We start from the raw sequence: 22,924 nt of genomic DNA on the forward strand, positions 1-22,924 counted from the left end.
GTTTCAAAGTTTCATCACGTCAATGTAAAGATTCCCCGTTACCGTGGAAACTGTCTCAACCGCATGCCTAGTCTCCGTGATCTAAATGCCTTGTCTTTAGTCAGCTGCTGTACAACACAACATTCTAAAAGTGGCTAGTTTCATTTTGCCTTGCCTCGTGTCGGCCTGAACTGGGCTGAAGGGGTCGCTGGACCAACGTTTTAAGATATTTCCTAAAAAAAAGTTTCAAACATGCAACTGATATTCCATTCTGTTACATTAGGTCCACGGTGAGCAGATGTGTTGTTGTTGTGGACTGTAGCTTCTACAGGATTTGACATGTCCCTAGGCTGTAAGGGACTGTTTATCCTATGAGACCAGACAAGGCCTTAGATAACACACCATGATACTAGCCCTGAGATACAGATGGGGGGGGGTTGAGAGAGACAGAGAGATTTCCATAGGCCAAGGATATGTCCGATAGCACAGTGCAGAGAGAGAGAGAGAGGGCGAGAGAGATAAAGAGATAGATAGAGAGAGAGAGAAGATAAGGATGAGTGGACACGGGTTAATAAGGGAAGGATTTCCTAGAGAGAAACGATAGAGAGGTCTGATGGAGGGAGCAATCAGTTCTTTTACAGGATTAAAAAGATAGATTGTGCCTGGAAGAGAAAGGGAAGATAGTCAGCTAGTTTACTTGAACTTCACTTTTTAAACTTAGATAAAGTTAAATATGGTAAAATAGTTTAGTCCCTTTACATAACAATTGGAATTATTTTAATAATTACTCATGTATTATCAGTACCTGCTCAAGCTATATGGATATCTGTATATATGGATGCTGTGTCAATATTGTATTATCATTTACATGAATATTCGTATCAGGTCCAATTGATATAGATATCAGATGGCATGTATAATGATAACATATCAATACAGTTAACATTGATACAGTATATTGGTAGAGATAGATATAGAACATTTAGATAGAACATTGATACAGTATATAGGTAGATATAGATATAGAACATTTAGATAGAACATTGATACAGTATATTGGTAGAGATAGATATAGAACATTTAGATAGAACATTGATACAGTATATAGGTAGATATAGATATAGAACATTTAGATAGAACATTGATACAGTATATAGGTAGATATAGAACATTGAGATAGAACCATGATACAGTATATAGGTAGAGATAGAACATTGAGATAGAACATTGATACAGTATATAGGTAGAGATAGATATAGAACATTGAGATATAACATTGTTACAGTATATTGGTAGATATAGATATAGAACATTGAGATAGAACATTGATACGGTATATTGGTAGAGATAGATATAGAACATTGAGATAGAACATTGATACGGTATATTGGTAGAGATAGATATAGAACATTGAGATAGAACATTGATACAGTATATAGATAGATATAGAACATTGATACAGTATATAGGTAGAGATAGATATAGAACATTGAGATAGAACATTGATACAGTATATAGGTAGAGATAGATATAGAACATTGAGATAGAACATTGATACGGTATATTGGTAGAGATAGATATAGAACATTGAGATAGAACATTGATACAGTATATTGGTAGAGATAGATATAGAACATTGAGATAGAACATTGATACGGTATATTGGTAGAGATAGATATAGAACATTGAGATAGAACATTGATACAGTATATAGATAGATATAGAACATTGATACAGTATATAGGTAGAGATAGATATAGAACATTGAGATAGAACATTGATACAGTATATAGGTAGAGATAGATATCATGCTGTCATCTCATAAACTGTACACTGTGTCTCTGTCAGGGTGTTCCTCAGAGCCATCAACACCTACGCTGACACCATGAACCTCAAATTCCTCAACAACAATGACTTTGAAGTGCAGGTCAGTGTGTGTATGTGTGAGTTTTTGTGTTTGTATGTGTGAAAATTATGAAAGTGAACACTCCACACTCATTCTCTCTCTCTCTCTCACACACACACACACATTCTCATTATTTTGATCCCTCTCTTCTCTCTGTAGTTGTGGAATAATTACTTCCATTTGGCTGTGGCATTCATTACCCAAGAGTCATTGCAACTGCAGCACTTCTCTCCAACCAAGAGGAACAAGATCCTGGCAAAGTGAATTCAATTTAAACAATTTTTCTTTTGTTTCTCCTCTGGCAATATTAACGAGTAATGTACTAAAACGAAGCTGATTTATTTTTATCTTCAGGTATGGAGACATGAGGAGACTCATCGGTTTTGCCATACGGGACATGTGGTACAAACTGGGTAAGTGTGTGTGCGTGTGTGTTTGCGTGTGAATGTATGCATGTGGGTGTTACAGACTCTGAGACTGTGTGTGTGTGTGTGTGTGTGTGTGTGTGTGTGTGTGTGTGTGTGTGTGTGTAGGTGGGAATAAGATCTGTTTTATCCCTGGGATGGTGGGTCCTATCCTGGAGATGACTCTGATTCCTGGGGAAGAGCTGAGACGAGCCACCATCCCCATCTTCTTCGACATGATGCAGTGTGAACACAAACTCTCCTCACACTTCCAAAAGGTGTGACAGTGGCACACACACAACCACACACACACACACACACACACACACACACACACACACACACACACACACACACAGTCTCAGAGTCTGTAACACCCACATGCATACATTCGCACGCAAACACACATGCACACAACCACACACACACCCAGACTTTTACAGCTTCCCGAGAGGCTTACCCATTCTCTATCGCTTCTCTCCCTCTGTCTGTCTGTAGTTTGAGAATGAGATCATTCTGAAGCTGGATCATGAGGTGGAGGGAGGAGGAGGAGATGAGAGATACATGGAGCTACTGGAAACCATGTGGGTGTCTTTCATCAATACCAATATCCACATCACAGGCAATATCTGTAACCTTATACTGTAACCTTATACGTACTGGCTTACGTGTGTGTGCGTGTGTGTGTCCGTGTGTGTGTGTTTGTCAGACTGTTGGAGTGTGCTGTGGAGCATCCCTTGTTAAGGCCAGAGGTCGAGCACTTCGTTGACTTGGTGAAGGGACTCCTGGTGCGTCTCCTTGACTACCGCACGGTGATGAGCGACGACAGCCGCAACAACCGCATGAGCTGCACCGTCAATCTGCTGGTACGCTCCGCCCACGACAGGAAGATCCACATTGGGCAGACTGCTGCATCTTTCATCAGCGTATCTGGTGTCGCGGCGATTAGCACGTTGTTGCGTCAACTGCTGTACACACACCTTCGTGTTTCATGTGTCATCAGCCGCCTCGAGCAAATCCACCTTGAGTTGCAGTTTCACTTTCAGCACAAAACTACACCCTTCTCCCCAACAATAAACCAATCTGTTGCTCTGTATATCATCTGACAATCAATTCCATGCCAATCAACAGTGCCCGCCGTGTAGCCGTTACCATGGCATCACCAGCCACTAATTAACATCCAACTAATTATGACCACGTTCTAATACATTCTAAAAATAGTAATACACTGGAACCTTCGTCTTCTACAACATCCAGTAACAGCATCTGTTAGACTAAATATAAAATCCCAGATCAGTAAAAGATAAGATGGGTATCAGAAGCATTACTAGCCTGCCGTTGTTGTGTTACTGTATTATACTGTGACACTATAGCAGTCGCACGGGGCGGTCTGTCTGTCAGTAACACAGCTGTAAAGCACAGTTAGGCCTATTCAGCCCCCCTATGGCTATGCATTAGCCATTCCTTTTCATGACGCGCTGTTTTGAGAGCTAAATATCCTTACCTCCGGCTAGCTAACATTAGCATGCTATGCTACACGCAAGCTAATCATCCTTACCTCATGCTAACTGACATTAGCATGCTATGCAATATGCAAGCCAATCTTCACTAGCTCAGGCTAACTGACATTAGCATGCTTTAGCTAACACACAGATCCTCGGGCTGCATCTGGATCACTCAGACATGCATGCTAGCTGCACACATCATTAGCTTATGCTACTGACTCTAAATGATGAATGATCTTTCTGCGGAGGTTGATACTTTATATAGCCCTTCAGACATCAGTGGGATGCAGAGATTATCGGAGTGTTTTAGATGGGGACGTACGCTGGAGATGTGTGTGTTCTGCCTTGAGTGTTATTCTCAGTAAGTGAGCACAAGAGAAGAAACGTGGTGTGTGTGTGTGTGCGTGTGCGTGCGTCGTGTGTGTGTGTATGTGTGCTGGTGATGAGACACACACACACTCTCTCTCCCCACACACATGTCCACGCTAACAAGCAAAGTCTCACACTCCTCTCTGTTGTTTTGCAGAATTTCTACAAGGACATCAACCGTGAAGGGATGTACATCAGGTGACACTTTATGCAACAATAACACGTCATTTCAATTGTAGATAGGTTTCATAACTCTAGTTACACAACCACTCTACTGTCATATATATTTAAAACGTTAGAGAGTTTCTGTATATGTATGACTACCCGTGGTGTTGGACTGGGCAGGCTACATGAGCTGGTTAGACCGTGTATAACAGTGGATTACTCACTGGGTGAGGGCGAAAATGTGACCTTGTGTGTGTGTGTGTGTGTGTGTGTGTGTGTGTGTGTGTGTGTGTGTGTGTGTGTGTGTGTGTGTGTGTGTCTGTGTCTGTGTGTGTGTCTGTGTCTGTCCGTGTGTGTGTGTGTGTGTATAATCTGACAAGGGATTATCTCAATCCTGCTGAATTAATGTAAAAAATCCAGAGGATCAGGCCCTCCACTCACAGCAACATGTGCACTCATTTTAGGAGAGAGAGAGAGAGAGGGATGGAGAGAGAGAGAGACTGAGTGGGAGAGGGAAAGAGGGGGAGGGATTGAGTGAGAGAGAAAGAGAGGGAGAGAGAGAGAGATGGAGAAAGAGAAAGATGTAAATAAGGAGTGTGAGGTATATTGAACTGAAAGAGGGATGGAGGGAGAGTGGGGGGAGATGGGAGAGATTGTGAGAAAGTGAAGGACAGAGAGAGACAGAAAGTGAGAGGAGAGAGGTTAATCAAACAACTCAAAGAGGAGATGATTAAGAGGAAGGTGTATTCCAAAAGGAGGAATGTACTGTGCATTCGGAAAGTATTCAGACCCCTTCCCTTTTATAAATGTTCTTTACATTACAGCCTTGAATGCATTTTTCCCTCATCAATCTACACACAATACCCCATAATGACAAAGTCAAAACAGGTTTTTAGACATTTTTGCAAATGTATACATTATTATTTACATAAGTATTCAGACCCTTTGCTATGAGACTTGACATTGAGGTGAGGTGCATCCTGTTTCCATTTCCATTGACCTGTTTCCATTGATCATCCTTGAGATGTATCCACAGCTTGACTGGAGTCCACCTGTGGTAAATTCAGTTGATTGGACATGATTTGGAAAGGCACACACCTGTCTATATAAGGTCCCACAGTTTGCAATGCATGTCAGAGCAAAATCCAAGCCAATGAGGTCGAAGAAATTGCCCGTAGAGGTCCAACACAGGATTGTGTCGAGGCACAGATCTGTCTACAGTATTGAAGGTCCCCAAGAACACAGTGGCCTCCATCATTCTTAAATGGAAGAAGTTTGGAATCACCAAGACTGGCTGCCCGGCCAAACTGAGCAATTTGAGGAGAAGGGCCTTGGTCAGGGAGGTGACCAAGAACCCGATAGTCAATCTGACAAAGCTCCAGAATACCTCTGTGGATATGGGAGAACCTTCCAGAAGGACAACCATCTCTGCAGCACACCACCAATCAGGCCTTTATGGTAGAGTGGCCAGACGGAAGACACTCTTCAGTAAAAGGTACATGACAACCCGCTTGGAGTTTGCCAAAAGGCACCGATCTGATGAAACCAAGATTGAAGGCCAAAGAGGATGAAACCTGTCACCATCCCTATCGTGAAACAAATTGGTGGTAGAATCATGCTGTGGGGATGTGTTTCAGTGGCAGGGACTTGGAGACTAGTCAGGATCGAGAGAAAGATGAACAGAGCAAAGTACAGAGAGATCCTTGATGAAAACCTGCTCCAGAGCACTCAATACCTCAGACTGGGGTGAAGGTTCACCTTCCAACAGGACAACGAACCTAAGCACAAAGCCAAAACAACGCAGGAGTGGCTTCGGGACAAGTCTCTGAATGTCCTTGAGGGGCCCATCCAGAGCACGGATTTGAACCTGATCAAACATCTCTGGAGAGACTGGAAAATAGCTGTGCAGAGACGCTCCCCATCCAACCTGACAGAGCTTGAGAGGATCTGCAGAGAAGAATGGGAGAAACTTCCTAAATACAGGTGGGCCAAGCTTGTAGCATCATACCCAAGAAGATTCTAGGCTGTAAACACTGCCAAAGGTGCTTAAACAAAGTACTGAGTAAAGTGTCTGAATACTTATGTAAATGTAAGGGGGAGGGGGTGTATCAATTTGCTAAAATCTGTAAAAACCTGCTTTTGCTTTGTCATTATGGGGTATTGTGTGTAGATGGGTGAGGGAAGAAACCATTTATTCCATATTTGAATAAGGCTGTAATGTAACAAAATGTGGAAAAATTCAAGGGGTCTGAATTCTTCGTGAATGTGTTCAACAGATGTAGGAGGAATTGAAAGTTAAGCTAGTCAAAGATACACTGCTTTTCTCTGTTGGAAACCTAGAATGTTAAAAACCCTTAAAATGTCACATTTGACAGAATCTGAAAAAGGTACCAATGTATTTGCTGAGAATGGGTGACAGGGAGGGTTAGAAATAACAGAGACAGAGAGAGAAACACACACACAGAGACACAGAGAGAGAGACACACACACACAGAGACACACACAGAGACATACACACAGAGAGACACACACACAGAGACACAGAGAGAGAAACACACACACAGAGAGACTCACACACACAGACACAGAGAGAGAGAGAGAAAGACACACACACACACACACACACACACTGAGACACAGAGAGAGAGAGACACACACAGAGACACAGAGAGACACACACAGAGACACAGAGAGAGAGACAAACACACACAGAGACACAGAGAGAGAGACACACACACACAGAGACACACACAGAGACATACACACAGAGACACAGAGAGAGAAACACACACACAGAGAGACACACACACACAGACACAGAGAGAGAGAAAGACACACACACACAGAGACACAGAGAGAGAGACACACACACAGAGAGACACACACACAGAGACACAGAGAGAGAGACACACACACACAGAGAGAGACACAGAGAGACACTTAGAGAGACACATAGGGAGACAGAGCGAGAGACATAGAGAGAGACACAGAGAGACAAAGAGAGAGGCACAGAGAGACAGAGAGAGACACAGAGAGAGAGAGAGAGACAGAGAGAGACACAGATAGACGCAGAGAGACAGAGAGAGAGACACATAGGGAGACAGAGCGAGAGACATAGAGAGAGAGACAGAGAGAGAGAGAGAGAGAGACACAGAGAGACACATAGGGAGACAGAGCGAGAGACACAGAGAGACAGAGAGAGACACAGAGAAATAAGAGGAAAAGAGAGGGCAGAGAGAACAGAAAAAAGGAAGATAAATAGAAAGAGAGAGAGAGAGGTCAAAGGGAGACCTAGGATTAAGGCAAGCGAGGGCAGACTCATGTTTTTTGTCCCTGAGGACACAATAAAGTTCTGTCCACTAAGTTCCAAATCAAATCAAATCAAATGTATTTATATAGCCCTTCGTACATCAGCTGATATCTCAAAGTGCTGTACAGAAACCCAGCCTAAAACCCCAAACAGCAAGCAAATCAGGTGTAGAAGCACGGTGGCTAGGAAAAACTCCCTAGAAAGGCCAAAACCTAGGAAGAAACCTAGAGAGGAACCAGGCTATGTGGGGTGGCCAGTCCTCTTCTGGTTGTGCCGGGTGAAGATTATAACAGAACATGGCCAAGATGTTCAAATGTTCATAAATGACCAGCATGGTCGAATAATAATAAGGCAGAACAGTTGAAACTGGTGCAGCAGCACAGTCAGGTGGAAGTTGAAACTGGAGCAGCAGCATGGCCAGGTGGACTGGGGACAGCAAGGAGTCATCATGTCAGGTAGTCCTGGGGCATGGTCCTAGGGCTCAGGTCAGTTGAAACTGGAACAGCAGCATGGCCAGGTGGACTGGGGACAGCAAGGAGTCATCATGTCAGGTAGTCCTGGGGCATGGTCCTAGGGCTCAGGTCCTCCGAGAGAGAGAAAGAAAGAGAGAAGGAGAGAATTAGAAAACGCACACTTAGATTCACACAGGACACCGAATAGGACAGGAGAAGTACTCCAGATATAACAAACTGACCCCAGCCCCCCGACACATAAACTACTGCAGCATAAATACTGGAGGCTGAGACAGGAGGGGTCAGGAGACACTGTGGCCCCATCCGAGGACACCCCCGGACAGGGCCAAACAGGAAGGATATAACGTTCCACAGTGTTCACGTCAGACTGTGATGTGTACAGGTCAAGTCATCACAATCACAATCATTGGCTCCGTGTATCACAGAATGTTGGTCGAGTCACTGAGTTGTCTAGGCAACCCTGACATCTAGTGGACAATGGTATACATTACAGTTCGATGTGTATTAACCCGTGTGTGGGTGGGTGGGTGGGTGGGTGTGTGTGTGTGTTACAGATACCTCTACAAGCTGAGAGACCTTCACATGGCTGTGGAAAACTACACAGAGGCTGCATACACCCTGTTGCTTCACTCTCGCCTGCTCAAGGTACACATACACAGACAGGCGCGTGCACACACCCACCCACCCACGAACACACACGCACACACACGCACTGACATTCACTTGTAATTTGAATTGGTCCTCTGAGCACAAAAAAAGGACTGTAAAGGACATGAAGGACTGTAAAATCACCAGGAACTTAGCTTAAAGTGATTTTAATGTAGGAAACCAATTCCCAAGTATCCCCACACATGAATATAGAGGCATATGTTAATGTTTCTCAGTATAGTCAAGGTTTAAATGATTCGGTGTTTGTCAAATGCTACAGTGGTTCTTCCTTTAAAAGTTTAGAGCTTTATGCCGCGACCTTTTGTGGTAGACGGTGGCAGATTGTGATACATTCTGGCAACAATGGCTGACACTTAAATAACGTGCCATAGAATTCAGCGGCACCCTGCAAGCCGTGCTGCAGTTCGCCGCAACTTTTGAAGGAAGAACCGCTGTATATCTGTTTGAGCTTCTTGCGGTCCATTTGCAGTCTACAAAATATTTCTAGAACTATGCTCCGACCCCCTGACCATCCACTCCAGTCCTGTTTATAGCATGTCCTTCTGCTCTGATTGTTTCATCTCTGCCCCCTCTATTTCTTTATCTCTCCACCCCTCCATCCCTCCCTAAATCCCTACACCACCGTCTTCCCCTCGCAGTGGTCAGAGGACCAGTGCAGTCCTCAGTTTGAGGTGCGTAGCTGTCAGACCCAGCGCCAGCAGAAGGAGAATCTCTACGAAACCATCATCGGGTACTTCGACAAGGGCAAGGTCAGGAGCAGAGTCGGCTATCTTGATTCTGTATAGTGTCTTGGCTGGATGGATAGATGCATTGAAGTTGGACACAGTCTCTGTGCTCTCTGTTGCGGAGTCAGTGATCTTGCTATGTTACGTACGTCTCTGCTCTCTGTAGAAGTGTTGGAGTTGGTTATCTCGTAGAACCTCTCTTCTCTCCATGGGTGTGTGTTGGTAATCGTTCGTCTCTCTGGGTTGTGTAGATGTGGGAAGAAGCTATAACTCTGTGTAAGGAGCTGGCTGACCAGTACGAGATGGAAGTGTTTGAATACGAGCTGCTCAGCCAGAGTCTGGTAAGACACACTGTTGCGTCCTGTTTTGTCGGCAAGCTGCCTTCATTAGCGTTTCTTCTTGATTTCTAACACCCTTCACAGGGACCCCCGAGAACTCTCCTCCACTCTTCTCGCTTTCTCTTGACTTCTCCTCTCCTTCAGCCCTTAAAGTACATCACATTTGGAGTGACTGTTCAATACACTCCTCTCCTCCGCTTCCCCTCTCGTCGTTTTTCTCCTCTCTCGCCTCCCAAGAGTCTCACTTCACTCCTCTGAAATGTGTCGTTGTGCAATAAATATGATAGATTCTGCCCTTGGATTCTGTCCTTTTCTCTTTTCTCCGGTATTTCAGCGTTGAAAAACAAGACTTTGCAGGGTGGGTCATTTGTCTTGCTGTAGCTTTATCCTGTCTCTATCTTCCTCTGTCTGTCTGTTTCTCCCACACACTGTCTGTTGGTCTGTTTCTCCCACACACTCTCTGTCTGTCTGTCTGTTTCCCCCACACACTCTCTGTCTGTCTGTTTCTCCCACACACTGTCTGTCTGTCTGTCTGTCTGTTTCCCCCACACACTCTCTGTCTGTCTGTTTCTCCCACACACTGTCTGTCTGTCTGTCTGTCTGTTTCCCCCACACACTCTCTGTCTGTCTGTCTGTCTGTTTCTCCCACACACTCTCTGTCTGTCTGTTTCTCCCACACACTCTCTGTCTGTCTGTTTCTCCCACACACTCACTGTCTGTCTGTCTGTCTGTCTGTCTGTCTGTCTGTCTGTCTGTCTGTCTGTCTGTCTGTCTGTCTGTCTGTCTGTCTGTCTGTCTGTCTGTCTGTCTGTCTGTCTGTCTGTCTGTCTGTCTGTCTGTCTGTCTGTCTGTCTGTCTGTCTGTCTGTCTGTTTCCCCCACACACTCTCTGTCTGTCTGTTTCTCCCACACACTCTCTGTCTGTCTGTCTGTCTGTTTCGCCCACACACTCTCTGTCTGTCTGTCTGTCTGTTTCTCCCACACACTCTCTGTCTGTCTGTTTCTCCCACACACTCTCTGTCTGTCTGTTTCTTCCACACACTGTCTGTCTGTCTATTTCTCCCACACACTCTCTGTCTGTCTGTTTCTCCCACACACTGTCTGCCTGTCTGTTTCTCCCACACACTGTATGTCTGTCTGTTTCTCCCACACACTCTCTGTCTGTCTGTTTCTCCCACACACTCTCTGCCTGTCTGTTTCTCCCACACACTGTATGTCTGTCTGTTTCTCCCACACACTCTCTGTCTGTCTGTTTCTCCCACACACTGTCTGTCTGTCTGTCTGTCTGTTTCCCCCACACACTCTCTGTCTGTCTGTCTGTCTGTTTCTCCCACACACTCTCTGTCTGTCTGTTTCTCCCACACACTCTCTGTCTGTCTGTTTCTCCCACACACTCACTGTCTGTCTGTCTGTCTGTCTGTCTGTCTGTCTGTCTGTCTGTCTGTCTGTCTGTCTGTCTGTCTGTCTGTCTGTCTGTCTGTCTGTCTGTCTGTCTGTCTGTCTGTCTGTCTGTCTGTTTCCCCCACACACTCTCTGTCTGTCTGTTTCTCCCACACACTCTCTGTCTGTCTGTCTGTCTGTTTCGCCCACACACTCTCTGTCTGTCTGTCTGTCTGTTTCTCCCACACACTCTCTGTCTGTCTGTTTCTCCCACACACTCTCTGTCTGTCTGTTTCTTCCACACACTGTCTGTCTGTCTATTTCTCCCACACACTCTCTGTCTGTCTGTTTCTCCCACACACTGTCTGCCTGTCTGTTTCTCCCACACACTGTATGTCTGTCTGTTTCTCCCACACACTCTCTGTCTGTCTGTTTCTCCCACACACTCTCTGTCTGTCTGTTTCTCCCACACACTGTTTGTCTGTCTGTCTGTCTGTTTCTCCCACACACTCTCTGTCTGTCTGTTTCTCACACACACTCTCTGTCTGTCTGTTTCTCACACACACTCTCTGTCTGTCTGTTTCTCACACACACTCTCTGTCTGTCTGTTTCTCACACACACTCTCTGTCTGTCTGTTTCTCCCACACACTCTCTGTCTGTCTGTTTCTCCCACACACTCTCTGTCTGTCTGTTTCTCCCACACACTCTCTGTCTGTCTGTTTCTCTTCCCCTCTCCACCCTACCCCCTAACCCTCTCTCCCACCTCTTATCTCTCCCACCCCTACTACCTCTATGTCCCCCAACATCCCCTCTCTCTCTCTCTCTCTCCCTCTTTCCTATACCTCTCTACCCCCCCCCCCCCCCACCCCCACCTCCCCCTCTCTCTGCAGAAGCAGCAGGCTAGGTTCTATGAGAACATTATGACGATCCTGAGGCCCAAGCCAGACTACTTTGCTGTGGGCTACTACGGACAGGGTTACCCTCCCTTCCTCAGGGTATGTCTAAGCATCTGCCTAACCTTGTATTCACAATGTCTAGTTTTAGCTCCAAATGAAATGTGAAAGAGCTTATATCTACATGATTTTGGGGAGGTCAATAATGATTTATTACAAAGTAAAGAACAGATTGTCAATCCACAAGAGGAAGCAATATCAACATCCACATTTTATTTTTGAAGAATGCAGTCTTATGTAGTGTTTTTGACTGTTCATAACCACCTTATGACTGTGTATAACTGTTTCTAACCTCAGAACAAGGTTTTTATCCACCGGGGGAAGGAGTACGAGCGTAGAGAAGACTTCCAGAACCAGTTGATGAGTCAGTTCCCCAGCGCTGTCCGTCTCAATATCACCACCATGCCTGGAGACGACGTCAGACTCTCCCCTTTGCAGTGTATCCTTATGTACACACACACAATGTACACACACACACACACCTACACACATACACACAGATGCGATTTCAGCATGTAAATCTTGGTGGGGCAAAAAAACGGAGAAAAGTGGGATGCCAGCAACACAACACTAAACAATACGTTCCTTGCACTATAACGGTGACAAACGGAGCCCACAAACTGTTAGTGTAACGATGTGCGCTGAGAGTCGGGAAGCAAGTTCAGGGAGTGAGTGTTTTAATAAAATAAACGTAACACAAAACAAGACAACACGAACAACGCACAGACACGACACAGACACAGAGACAAGAAGGCCTGGGGAAGGAACCCGAAGGGAAGGTAATCAGGGAGGTGATGGAGTCCAGGTGAGTCTGAAGACGTGCAGGTGTGCGTAACGATGGTGACAGGTGTGCACCATAACAAGTGACCTAGAGGTCCGGAGAGGGAGGACACGTGACAGTTAGGGCCTACATAAAGCTGTCCCAACAGCAGTGCCAACACCTTACCACCTGGCTACATTAGGCTACATCAGCGGAGCCTTGTCTGGCAGCGAAACAGTTAATTCAGCCTTGTAGTGGCTTCCTTACCAATTGACCATAGCCACTGCCCAAGCCTGAAGCGGGATTGTTTAGGGACGCAGACAGTCCACAAAACGGCAAAAACATTCCATGAGATCCAGGGTTTCGGTGCAACAAAAAGGTTGCTTTTTCTTATATCCAACAAAAAATGATTCTCCAATCAACTTAGATCATAGATTACTTGTCATATATATGGCTGTATGTCTGTATGGTCAAAAGACTGTTCCTCTCCCGCTTCTAGATAGGAGCCCTCTTCCCCCCGAAGGCCCAACTTCCTGCCTTTATCCTATTACTAACACACACCACAGTACAATGAATGGGCAAGAGGTGGAGCCAAAAACAAAGTTGCACTAATGACAAAGGAATATATCTCAATCAGGTGAAGATAAATCATGTACCTAATATTTCACCAAATATATGAATATTTCATACAAATATACAAAGTCCCATATAGGACAAGAGGCCATCGACCTCAGTCTCAGAGTTGAAGTGTTCAAGTGTTCAACTTCCAAAAATGTAAGAGTTTGACGTCCAGGATTCAGAAGTGCACGTGTTTTGAAGATGGAGCACTGTGTGTGTGTGTGTGTGTCTCCATCAACCTCCAGGAGCAGACAGAGTTTATTGATAGATCTCTGTAAGATAATGGTCTTGGTCTTAACCATGACACGACCTTTGGCCCCTGGAAAAGCCTCCACGACATGCCCCATTAGCCAAGAGTTCCTTGGGGAGGTGTCATCGACAGAAGACAACAAGAAGTTTCTCTTAGTTTTGTTCCACTTGTTCCTTTTCTGCATATGTAGAAGATACTCCCTTAGCCATCTCTTCCAGAAGAGGTCAGTGATATATTGTACTTATATTGTAGGGTTGCTTCTCTGGAATAGTCCTGGTGGCAGGACTGGCTTAACTTTCAGATGAAGCAGATGGTTCAGGGTCAGGAGTTCCAGATCATTAGGGTCATTTGTCACAATTGTGATTGGTCTGTCGTTCTTGATCGCCTCAACTTCACACAAAGCAGTCTGCAAAGCCTCATCATGCAATACTTGCTCTTTAAGGACTGAATAGAGGATATTTTTCACCAGTCCGATAAACCGACAACCCCCCCTCCCCCCCATGGTGGGCTCCAGAGGGAGGTTTGAATGACCATGTCACTCCTTCCTTCAGTAATTCATTTTGAATATTGTTGTGATCCAGCTCTTTCAGAGCTTCTCCTAGCTCTCTGTGTGTTCTTTGTTGGTGCCATTGTCGGTTCTGATACTTGTTACTGGGCCCCTTCGACAGATCAACCTGCACAGGGCATTGATGCAGGAATCAGTATCCAGATAACTAGCAACTTCTAGATGGACAACTCAACTCACAAGGCAAGTAAAGATCACACCATACCGCTTCACACGAACGTGGCCTCGCTTCACCTCTATGGGGACGAAGTAATCTATGCCCACATGGGTGAAAGGTGGCAAATCAGGTGACACCCAATCTTGTGGAAGGTCGGCCATCTTCTGTCCTCCAGCTCTAACTTGCATCCGCCTGCAGAAGACACACCTCTTAAGGATCTTCCTTGCTAAGGAGTTGGCACAGGGTATCCAATATCACTGGTCGAAGTCTGGAAAGCATGTGACCTCTCCCAGAGTGGCCAACCTGCTCATGGATGTGGAGTAAGATCAGTCTGGAGATGTAGGAGTCTTTGGGAAGAATCATAGGATTCTTTAGTTCTGTAGGCATAGCAGCTTTGCTTAGCCTTCCTCCCACTCTCAGAATGCCATTGTCAACAATTGGATCAAGCTTACAGATTGAGACGCTTCTCTTGGCACATTGTTTTCCTTTCACAACGAGTGCAAATTCTTGTTTAAAGTGCTGTTGTTGCTCAAATCTAATAACCTTTTCTGCTTCATCTAGGTCATCCACAGACAGACTTTCTTTTCCAAATATCAGTTTGAACTTGTCACTTTGTTTCTTCAGTGAGTTTTTAAACTCTGATCTGATCCTGGATTGTTTTTTCTGGCTTAACTATAGAAGAAGTCTCTTCAGCTTAAACAAAAGTGGTTTCTAATGACAATTGAGATTGAACAAACTATAGCATAAGGGGACAACAAGCGGATATGAGGCATTCCGTAATTTTGATGAAGACATGAATGAGCGAGCTAGGACAGATGTAACTGTCACGACTTCCGCCGAAGTCGGCTCCTCTCCTTGTTCGTGCGACGGTCGACGTCACGGGCTTTCTAGCCAACGCCGCTCCATTTTTCACTGATACATTCGTTTTGTCTTGGCAGGGCCAATGGTGAATGTTCATCATTTTAAACTTGTAAAAGAGACCCTTAATCCCAGATTTTGGAACACACAGCCACTCCATTGAATAGCAGGCTAGTGATTGAATTTTTTGAGGTCTAATCAAATCAAAGTTTATTTGTCACGTGCGCCGAATACAATGCAATGCTTACCTACAGGCTCTAACCAACAGTGCAATTTAAAAAAGGTATTAGGTGAACAATAGATAAGTAAAGAAATAAAAACAACAGCTAAAAAGACAGAGAAAAATAACAGTAGCGAGGCTATATACAGTAGCGAGGCTATATACAGTAGTGAGGCTATATGAGGCTATATACAGTAGTGAGGCTATATACAGTAGTGAGGCTATATACAGTAGTGAGGCTATATACAGTAGCGAGGCTATATACAGTAGTGAGGCTATATACAGTAGTGAGGCTATAACAGTAGCGAGGCTATATACAGTAGCGAGGCTATATACAGTAGCGAGGCTATATACAGTAGCGAGGCTATATACAGTAGCAAGGCTATAACAGTAGCGAGGCTATAACAGTAGCGAGGCTATAACAGTAGCGAGGCTGTATACAGTAGCGAGGCTACATACAGTAGCGAGGCTATAACAGTAGCGAGGCTATAACAGTAGCGAGGCTATAACAGTAGCGAGGCTGTATACAGTAGCGAGGCTACATACAGTAGCGAGGCTATATACAGTAGCGAGGCTATAACAGTAGCGAGGCTATAACAGTAGCGAGGCTGTATACAGTAGTGAGGCTACATACAGTAGCGAGGCTATAACAGTAGCGAGGCTGTATATAGTAGTGAGGCTACATACAGTAGCGAGGCTATAACAGTAGCGAGGCTATAACAGTAGCGAGAATGTATACAGTAGTGAGGCTACATACAGTAGCGAGGCTGTATACAGTAGCGAGGCTGTATACAGTAGCGAGGCTATGACAGTAGCGGGGCTATATACAGTAGCGAGGCTATAACAGTAGCGAGGCTATAACAGTAGCGAGGCTATAACAGTAGCGAGGCTATATATAGTAGCGAGGCTATAACAGTAGCGAGGCTATAACAGTAGCGAGGCTATATACAGTAGCGAGGCTATAACAGTAGCGAGGCTATAACAGTAGCGAGGCTGTATACAGTAGCGAGGCTATAACAGTAGAGAGGCTGTATACAGTAGCGAGGCTATATACAGTAGCAAGGCTAAAACATTAGCAAGGCTGTATACAGTAGCGAGACTATAACAGTAGCGAGGCTATATACAGTAGCGAGGCTATAACAGTAGCGAGGCTATAACAGTAGCGAGGCTATAACAGTAGAGAGGCTATATACAGTAGTGAGGCTATAACAGTAGAGAGGCTATATACAGTAGCGAGGCTATAACAGTAGCGAGGCTATAACAGTAGCGAGGCTATAACAGTAGAGAAGCTATAACAGTAGAGAGGCTATAACAGTAGCGAGGCTATAACAGTAGCGAGGCTATAACAGTAGCGAGGCTATAACAGTAGAGAAGCTATAACAGTAGAGAGGCTATAACAGTAGCGAGGCTATAACAGTAGAGAAGCTATAACAGTAGAGAGGCTATAACAGTAGCGAGGCTATAACAGTAGCGAGGCTATAACAGTAGCGAGGCTATAACAGTAGCGAGGCTATAACAGTAGAGAGGCTATAACAGTAGCGAGGCTATAACAGTAGCGAGGCTATAACAGTAGAGAGGCTATAACAGTAGAGAGGCTATAACAGTAGAGAGGCTAAAACATTAGCGAGGCTAAAACAGTAGCGAGGCTATAACAGTAGCGATGCTATAACAGTAGCGAGGCTATAACAGTAGCGAGGCTGTATACAGTAGCGAGGCTATAACAGTAGCGAGACTATATACAGTAGCGAGGCTATAACAGTAGCGAGGCTGTATACAGTAGCGAGGCTATAACAGTAGCGAGGCTATATACAGTAGCAAGGCTATAACAGTAGCGAGGCTATAACAGTAGCGAGGCTATAACAGTAGCGAGGCTGTATACAGTAGCGAGGCTACATACAGTAGCGAGGCTATAACAGTAGCGAGGCTATAACAGTAGCGAGGCTGTATACAGTAGTGAGGCTACATACAGTAGCGAGGCTATATACAGTAGCGAGGCTATAACAGTAGCGAGGCTATAACAGTAGCGAGGCTGTATACAGTAGTGAGGCTACATACAGTAGCGAGGCTATAACAGTAGCGAGGCTGTATACAGTAGTGAGGCTACATACAGTAGCGAGGCTATAACAGTAGCGAGGCTGTATATAGTAGTGAGGTTACATACAGTAGCGAGGCTATAACAGTAGCGAGGCTATAACAGTAGCGAGGCTATAACAGTAGCGAGAATGTATACAGTAGTGAGACAACATACAGTAGCGAGGCTATAACAGTAGCGAGGCTGTATACAGTAGCGAGGCTGTATACAGTAGCGAGGCTATGGCAGTAGCGGGGCTATATACAGTAGCGAGGCTATATACAGTAGCGAGGCTATAACAGTAGCGAGGCTATATACAGTAGCGAGGCTATAACAGTAGCGAGGCTGTATATAGTAGCGAGGCTATAACAGTAGAGAGGCTATAACAGTAGCGAGGCTATATACAGTAGCGAGGCTATAACAGTAGCGAGGCTATAACAGTAGCGAGGCTATAACAGTAGCGAGGCTGTATACAGTAGCGAGGCTATAACAGTAGAGAGGCTGTATACAGTAGCGAGGCTATAACAGTAGAGAGGCTATATACAGTAGCAAGGCTAAAACATTAGCGAGGCTGTATACAGTAGCGAGACTATAACAGTAGCAAGGCTATATACAGTAGCGAGGCTATAACAGTAGCGAGGCTATAACAGTAGCGAGGCTATAACAGTAGAGAGGCTATATACAGTAGTGAGGCTATAACAGTAGAGAGGCTATATACAGTAGCGAGGCTATAACAGTAGCGAGGCTATAACAGTAGCGAGGCTATAACAGTAGAGAGGCTATAACAGTAGAGAGGCTATAACAGTAGCGAGGCTATAACAGTAGAGAAGCTATAACAGTAGAGAGGCTATAACAGTAGTGAGGCTATAACAGTAGAGGCTATAACAGTAGAGAGGCTATAACAGTAGCGAGGCTATAACAGTAGAGAAGCTATAACAGTAGCGAGGCTATAACAGTAGCGAGGCTATAACAGTAGCGAGGCTATAACAGTAGAGAAGCTATAACAGTAGAGAGGCTATAACAGTAGCGAGGCTATAACAGTAGCGAGGCTATAACATTAGCGATGCTATAACAGTAGCGATGCTATAACAGTAGCGATGCTATAACAGTAGCGATGCTATAACAGTAGCGAGGCTATAACAGTAGCGAGGCTATAACAGTAGAGAGGCTAAAACATTAGCGATGCTATAACAGTAGCGAGGCTATAACAGTAGCGATGCTATAACAGTAGCGAGGCTATAACAGTAGAGAGGCTATATACAGTAGCGAGGCTAAAACATTAGCGAGGCTATAACAGTAGCGAGGCTAAAACATTAGCGATGCTATAACAGTAGCGATGCTATAACAGTAGCGAGGCTATATACAGACACCGGTTAGTCGGCTGATTGAGGTAGTATGTACATGTAGGTATGGTTGAAGTGACTATGCCTATATGATAAACAGAGAGTAGCAGTAGCGTAAAAGCCTACCCTTAGACTTGGCGGTGACGTACTGTCAGATCAGTGAGCTAATCATGGCGCAACTAGAGAACATTACCAACACCTACGCTCTGTATTTTCTCGCTGGCTGCCCCACCACCACAGAAAGCACTGAGCTAGGCTGAAACACCTGCATTTTGGAGCTGCCTTACTCAAGAAAGCAAGAAAGAGACCATGTTTGTATGCGGCTTTATTAACTCAATGATTTACTTTTTTTTTTACATTGTTTGCAAACTGATATGTGACACGTATTCATGCCAAAATAACATGCAAAACAGGTAAGCCATTTTTATTAGTATTCTTTTTTGCTAAAAATGTGGGGCTCAATATAGTTGGGGCCCTGCCCTGAATGATGGGTCGCCACTACATACACACACATACACACACTCAGTCTTTAGTTCAGTGGGCTAACATTGTCCTAAGTCGCATGGACCACCATGGCTCTATAGTCACACACGTGAACACGAAGACGTTTCACTTCCTCTATGGTTGGGTTGTAGTCATGTTGCCTTCCTGACCTGGTTGTCTCAGACATCCAGTGTTTCACTGTTCAGCCTGTCCTGGAGATCCCATCTCGCTTGAAGAGCAAACCCGTCCCTGACCAGATCATCAAGTCAGTCCCTCTCTGCCCTCAACCTTTACCTCTGTCTCACAAAGATGACTGTTTAAACCTCCTCTTTCTATCCCGCTCTATGTGTCTTTACTGTGTGTGTCTGTGTGTGTCTGTGTGTCTGTGTGTGTGTGTTGTAGCTTCTACAAGTCCAACTACGTGCAGCGTTTCCACTACTCCAGACCAGTGAGGAAAGGTCCAGTGGATCCCAGCAATGAGTTTGTTGTAAGTGTCTGACCGGATCCCTGACTGTACTGAATACAATGTATCGCAGGTCCAATACATGATCACACCAGGACTTTTTTCATTTTGTATCTATCTCTCCCATGGTCTCTCTGTCTCTTTCGCTCTTTCTTTCTCGCTCTCTCTTTCTCTCTGTATCTCCCTCTCTGTATCTCTCTTCCTTTCTGTCTGTCTCCTCCTCTCTTCCTCTTTTGTAGTCCATGTGGATTGAGCGTACCACGTTCACCACAGTGTATAAACTCCCTGGGATCCTGCGCTGGTTTGAGGCCACAGACATGAAACATGTAAGTGTGTCTGTTTGTCTCTCTCTCTCTTTTGGTGCACCAGTTTGCCTGTTTACCATTATCTATCTCTTACTGCCAGTGCTGGATCAAGGTGAGTGCTTTTCTCTGCAATGGGTAGCATAACTGTTGCTGGTCCTGAAACTGTTTATTTCATTTGCTCAGTTTTATTAGTTACAACACCCCGTTCGTTTCTCTCTCTCTCTCTCTCTCTCTCTCTCTCTCTCTCTCTCTCTCTCTCTCTCTCTCTCTCTCTCTCTCTCTCTCAGACCACCATCAGTCCTCTGGAGAATGCCATAGAGACCATGCAGAGCACCAATGACAAGATCCTCACCCTGATCAACCAATACCAGGCCGACGACGCCCTTCCCATCAACCCTCTCTCCATGCTGCTCAACGGCATTGTGGACCCTGCCGTCATGGGGGGCTTCGCCAAGTACGAGAAGGTCAGAGTTCGTCCGTCCACCCACCCGCCCACCCACCTACCCGCACGTCTCAACCCCATCCCAGAACTGTGTCATCTGTAAAAGTACAGCGTATTTCTATCCCTCTCCTCTTTACAGGCTTTCTTCACTGAGGAGTACAACTTGCAACACCCAGAGGACAGAGATAAGCTGGAGGGTCTCAAAGACCTCATCGCATGGCAGGTACTGTACGCACACACACACACTCAGGCACGTGCAGCAACACATGTACAAGCATACGCACAAACACACAAACACACTGTTTTATCATATACCTCTCTTGTAGATCCCGTTGCTGGGTGGGGGAATCTCTCTACATGGGAAGAGAGTGACAGACGACCTACGACCTTTCCACGAGCGCATGGAGGAGTGCTTCACGCATATGAGGAAGAAGGTGGAGAAGGAGTATGGAGTGAGGGAGCTGGTAAGAGAAAGAGTGAAATCGAAAGAGGAAAGGAGAGTGTTTATGTGAGGCCTGATAGGCTAGCTGGAAGGAGCTAGTATCTGAGGAGAATTTCAATCTGAAAAACTATTTTGTGAAAAGAGCTTTAGGAATGACGCTAGCAATGCCAAAGCTTAACTCCTGTTTGTGAAAAGTATTATATTAACTCTCTTTTTAAACTCTCTCTTTCATCCAACTTCACCTTTAATCTTTTGTCTCATTTTTATCCATCCCTCTCTTTTCCCTCTTCGTCACACCTCGTTCTTAGCCGGATATGGATGAGAGGAAGTCAAGTCGTCCGCGCTCTGTCCTTCGCTCCTTCCGTCAGTCCGTCATCTCCATCTCTTCCCTCCAGGGGTCTGAGTGTGGGACCCCCACCAAACCTTATCCAGACAGGTAACACACACTCACAAACACAAATACACACTCACAAACACAAATACACACTCACAAACACAAATACACACTCACAAACACAAATACACACTCTCATACACAAATACACACTCACAAACACAAATACACACTCACAAATACACACTCACAAACATAAAAAATACACACTCACAAACACAAATACACACTCTCATACACAAATACACACTCACAAACACAAATACACACTCACAAACACAAATACACACTCACATACACAAATACACACTCACACACACAAATACACACTCACACACACAAATACAGACTCACACACACACATACACACTCACATACACAAATACACACTCACACACACAAATACAGACTCACACACACACATACACACTCACATACACAAATACACACTCACACACATTTTAAATAACTTTATTTGAACCCACCAATCAAATTTACATGAAAAAAAGGATCTGAACATTTCAAAGGTCCCTGTATGCATGGTACTCAAGGTTACAGAAAGCACCTCCTTCTCCATACAGCTAGGGTTCCCACAACAGTTGAAACACAGCACTACATAGCCAACTTCGCCTTAGTTTTTGGCTGGCCCACAATCTGGAGTCCACGCATTGCAAGCATGTGTACGTGGCCAAGACTGGCAAAGATCAGCTCCACAAGCTTGCACCTACACGCGAGGCTGTCAAAGCGCCACAAGGGGCTGGTATGTAAGAAGCTTCTTGGCAAAGGCCCCCTCCATTTAGCTGTCAATTGAGGAGCCCACTACCAAAATGAGCACCTCCCCCTGGCCTCCCCCCATAGCAACAACATCTGGCATATTTGGCACACAGGGAAACACATCATCATCAACATCAAACCAGCTTCCTCTTACACAAGAATGTTAATGGAAGTGTGCTGTTGGTGAGACTACCTGTCTCACCTTGCTGGCTATCAGCTCGACAAGGCGATTATGTCTAGCAATATACAATCCGTGTATGAACAGCAACCATTCACAATATGGGAAACAGACTCACACACACACACACACACACACACACACACACACACACACACACACACACACATGCAATCTCAACCACACTGCACACTGCCCTAACCCATCTGGACAAGAGGAATACCTATGTGAGAATGCTGTTCATCGACTACAGCTCGGCATTTAACACCATAGTGCCCTCCAAGCTCGTCATCAAGCTCGAGACCCTGGGTCTTGACCCCACCCTGTGCAACTGGGTACTGGACTTCCTGACGGGCCGCCCCCAGGTGGTGAGGGTAGGCAACAACATCTCCACCCCGCTGATCCTCAACACTGGGGCCCCACAA

At 45.1% G+C, this 22,924-nt stretch overlaps 1 protein-coding gene across 2 annotated transcripts in view; it reads left to right on the forward strand.

Moving 5' to 3' along the window:
- LOC109864674 (dedicator of cytokinesis protein 2) overlaps positions 1-22,924 on the forward strand; it is a 139,672-nt gene that overhangs the window by 111,391 nt on the left and 5,357 nt on the right. For both annotated transcript variants that reach the window (XR_004204125.1, XM_031797056.1), the window contains exons 29-47: positions 1,828-1,906; positions 2,045-2,145; positions 2,240-2,298; positions 2,419-2,567; positions 2,788-2,873; positions 2,999-3,155; positions 4,321-4,361; positions 8,666-8,756; positions 9,419-9,529; positions 9,757-9,846; positions 12,114-12,218; positions 12,474-12,615; positions 19,685-19,766; positions 19,904-19,988; positions 20,204-20,290; positions 20,557-20,733; positions 20,851-20,934; positions 21,038-21,175; positions 21,462-21,589. Coding sequence is in view for 1 of the 2 variants with exons in the window: in XM_031797056.1 (XP_031652916.1) it covers positions 1,828-1,906; positions 2,045-2,145; positions 2,240-2,298; positions 2,419-2,567; positions 2,788-2,873; positions 2,999-3,155; positions 4,321-4,361; positions 8,666-8,756; positions 9,419-9,529; positions 9,757-9,846; positions 12,114-12,218; positions 12,474-12,615; positions 19,685-19,766; positions 19,904-19,988; positions 20,204-20,290; positions 20,557-20,733; positions 20,851-20,934; positions 21,038-21,175; positions 21,462-21,589 (1,992 nt within the window). In the remaining variant the exon portion in view is untranslated. The remainder of the gene's footprint in view (positions 1-1,827; positions 1,907-2,044; positions 2,146-2,239; positions 2,299-2,418; positions 2,568-2,787; positions 2,874-2,998; positions 3,156-4,320; positions 4,362-8,665; positions 8,757-9,418; positions 9,530-9,756; positions 9,847-12,113; positions 12,219-12,473; positions 12,616-19,684; positions 19,767-19,903; positions 19,989-20,203; positions 20,291-20,556; positions 20,734-20,850; positions 20,935-21,037; positions 21,176-21,461; positions 21,590-22,924) is intronic.

Source organism: Oncorhynchus kisutch, linkage group LG19 (assembly GCF_002021735.2).
Source record: "Oncorhynchus kisutch isolate 150728-3 linkage group LG19, Okis_V2, whole genome shotgun sequence".
In the NCBI taxonomy this organism is placed as follows: domain Eukaryota; kingdom Metazoa; phylum Chordata; class Actinopteri; order Salmoniformes; family Salmonidae; genus Oncorhynchus; species Oncorhynchus kisutch.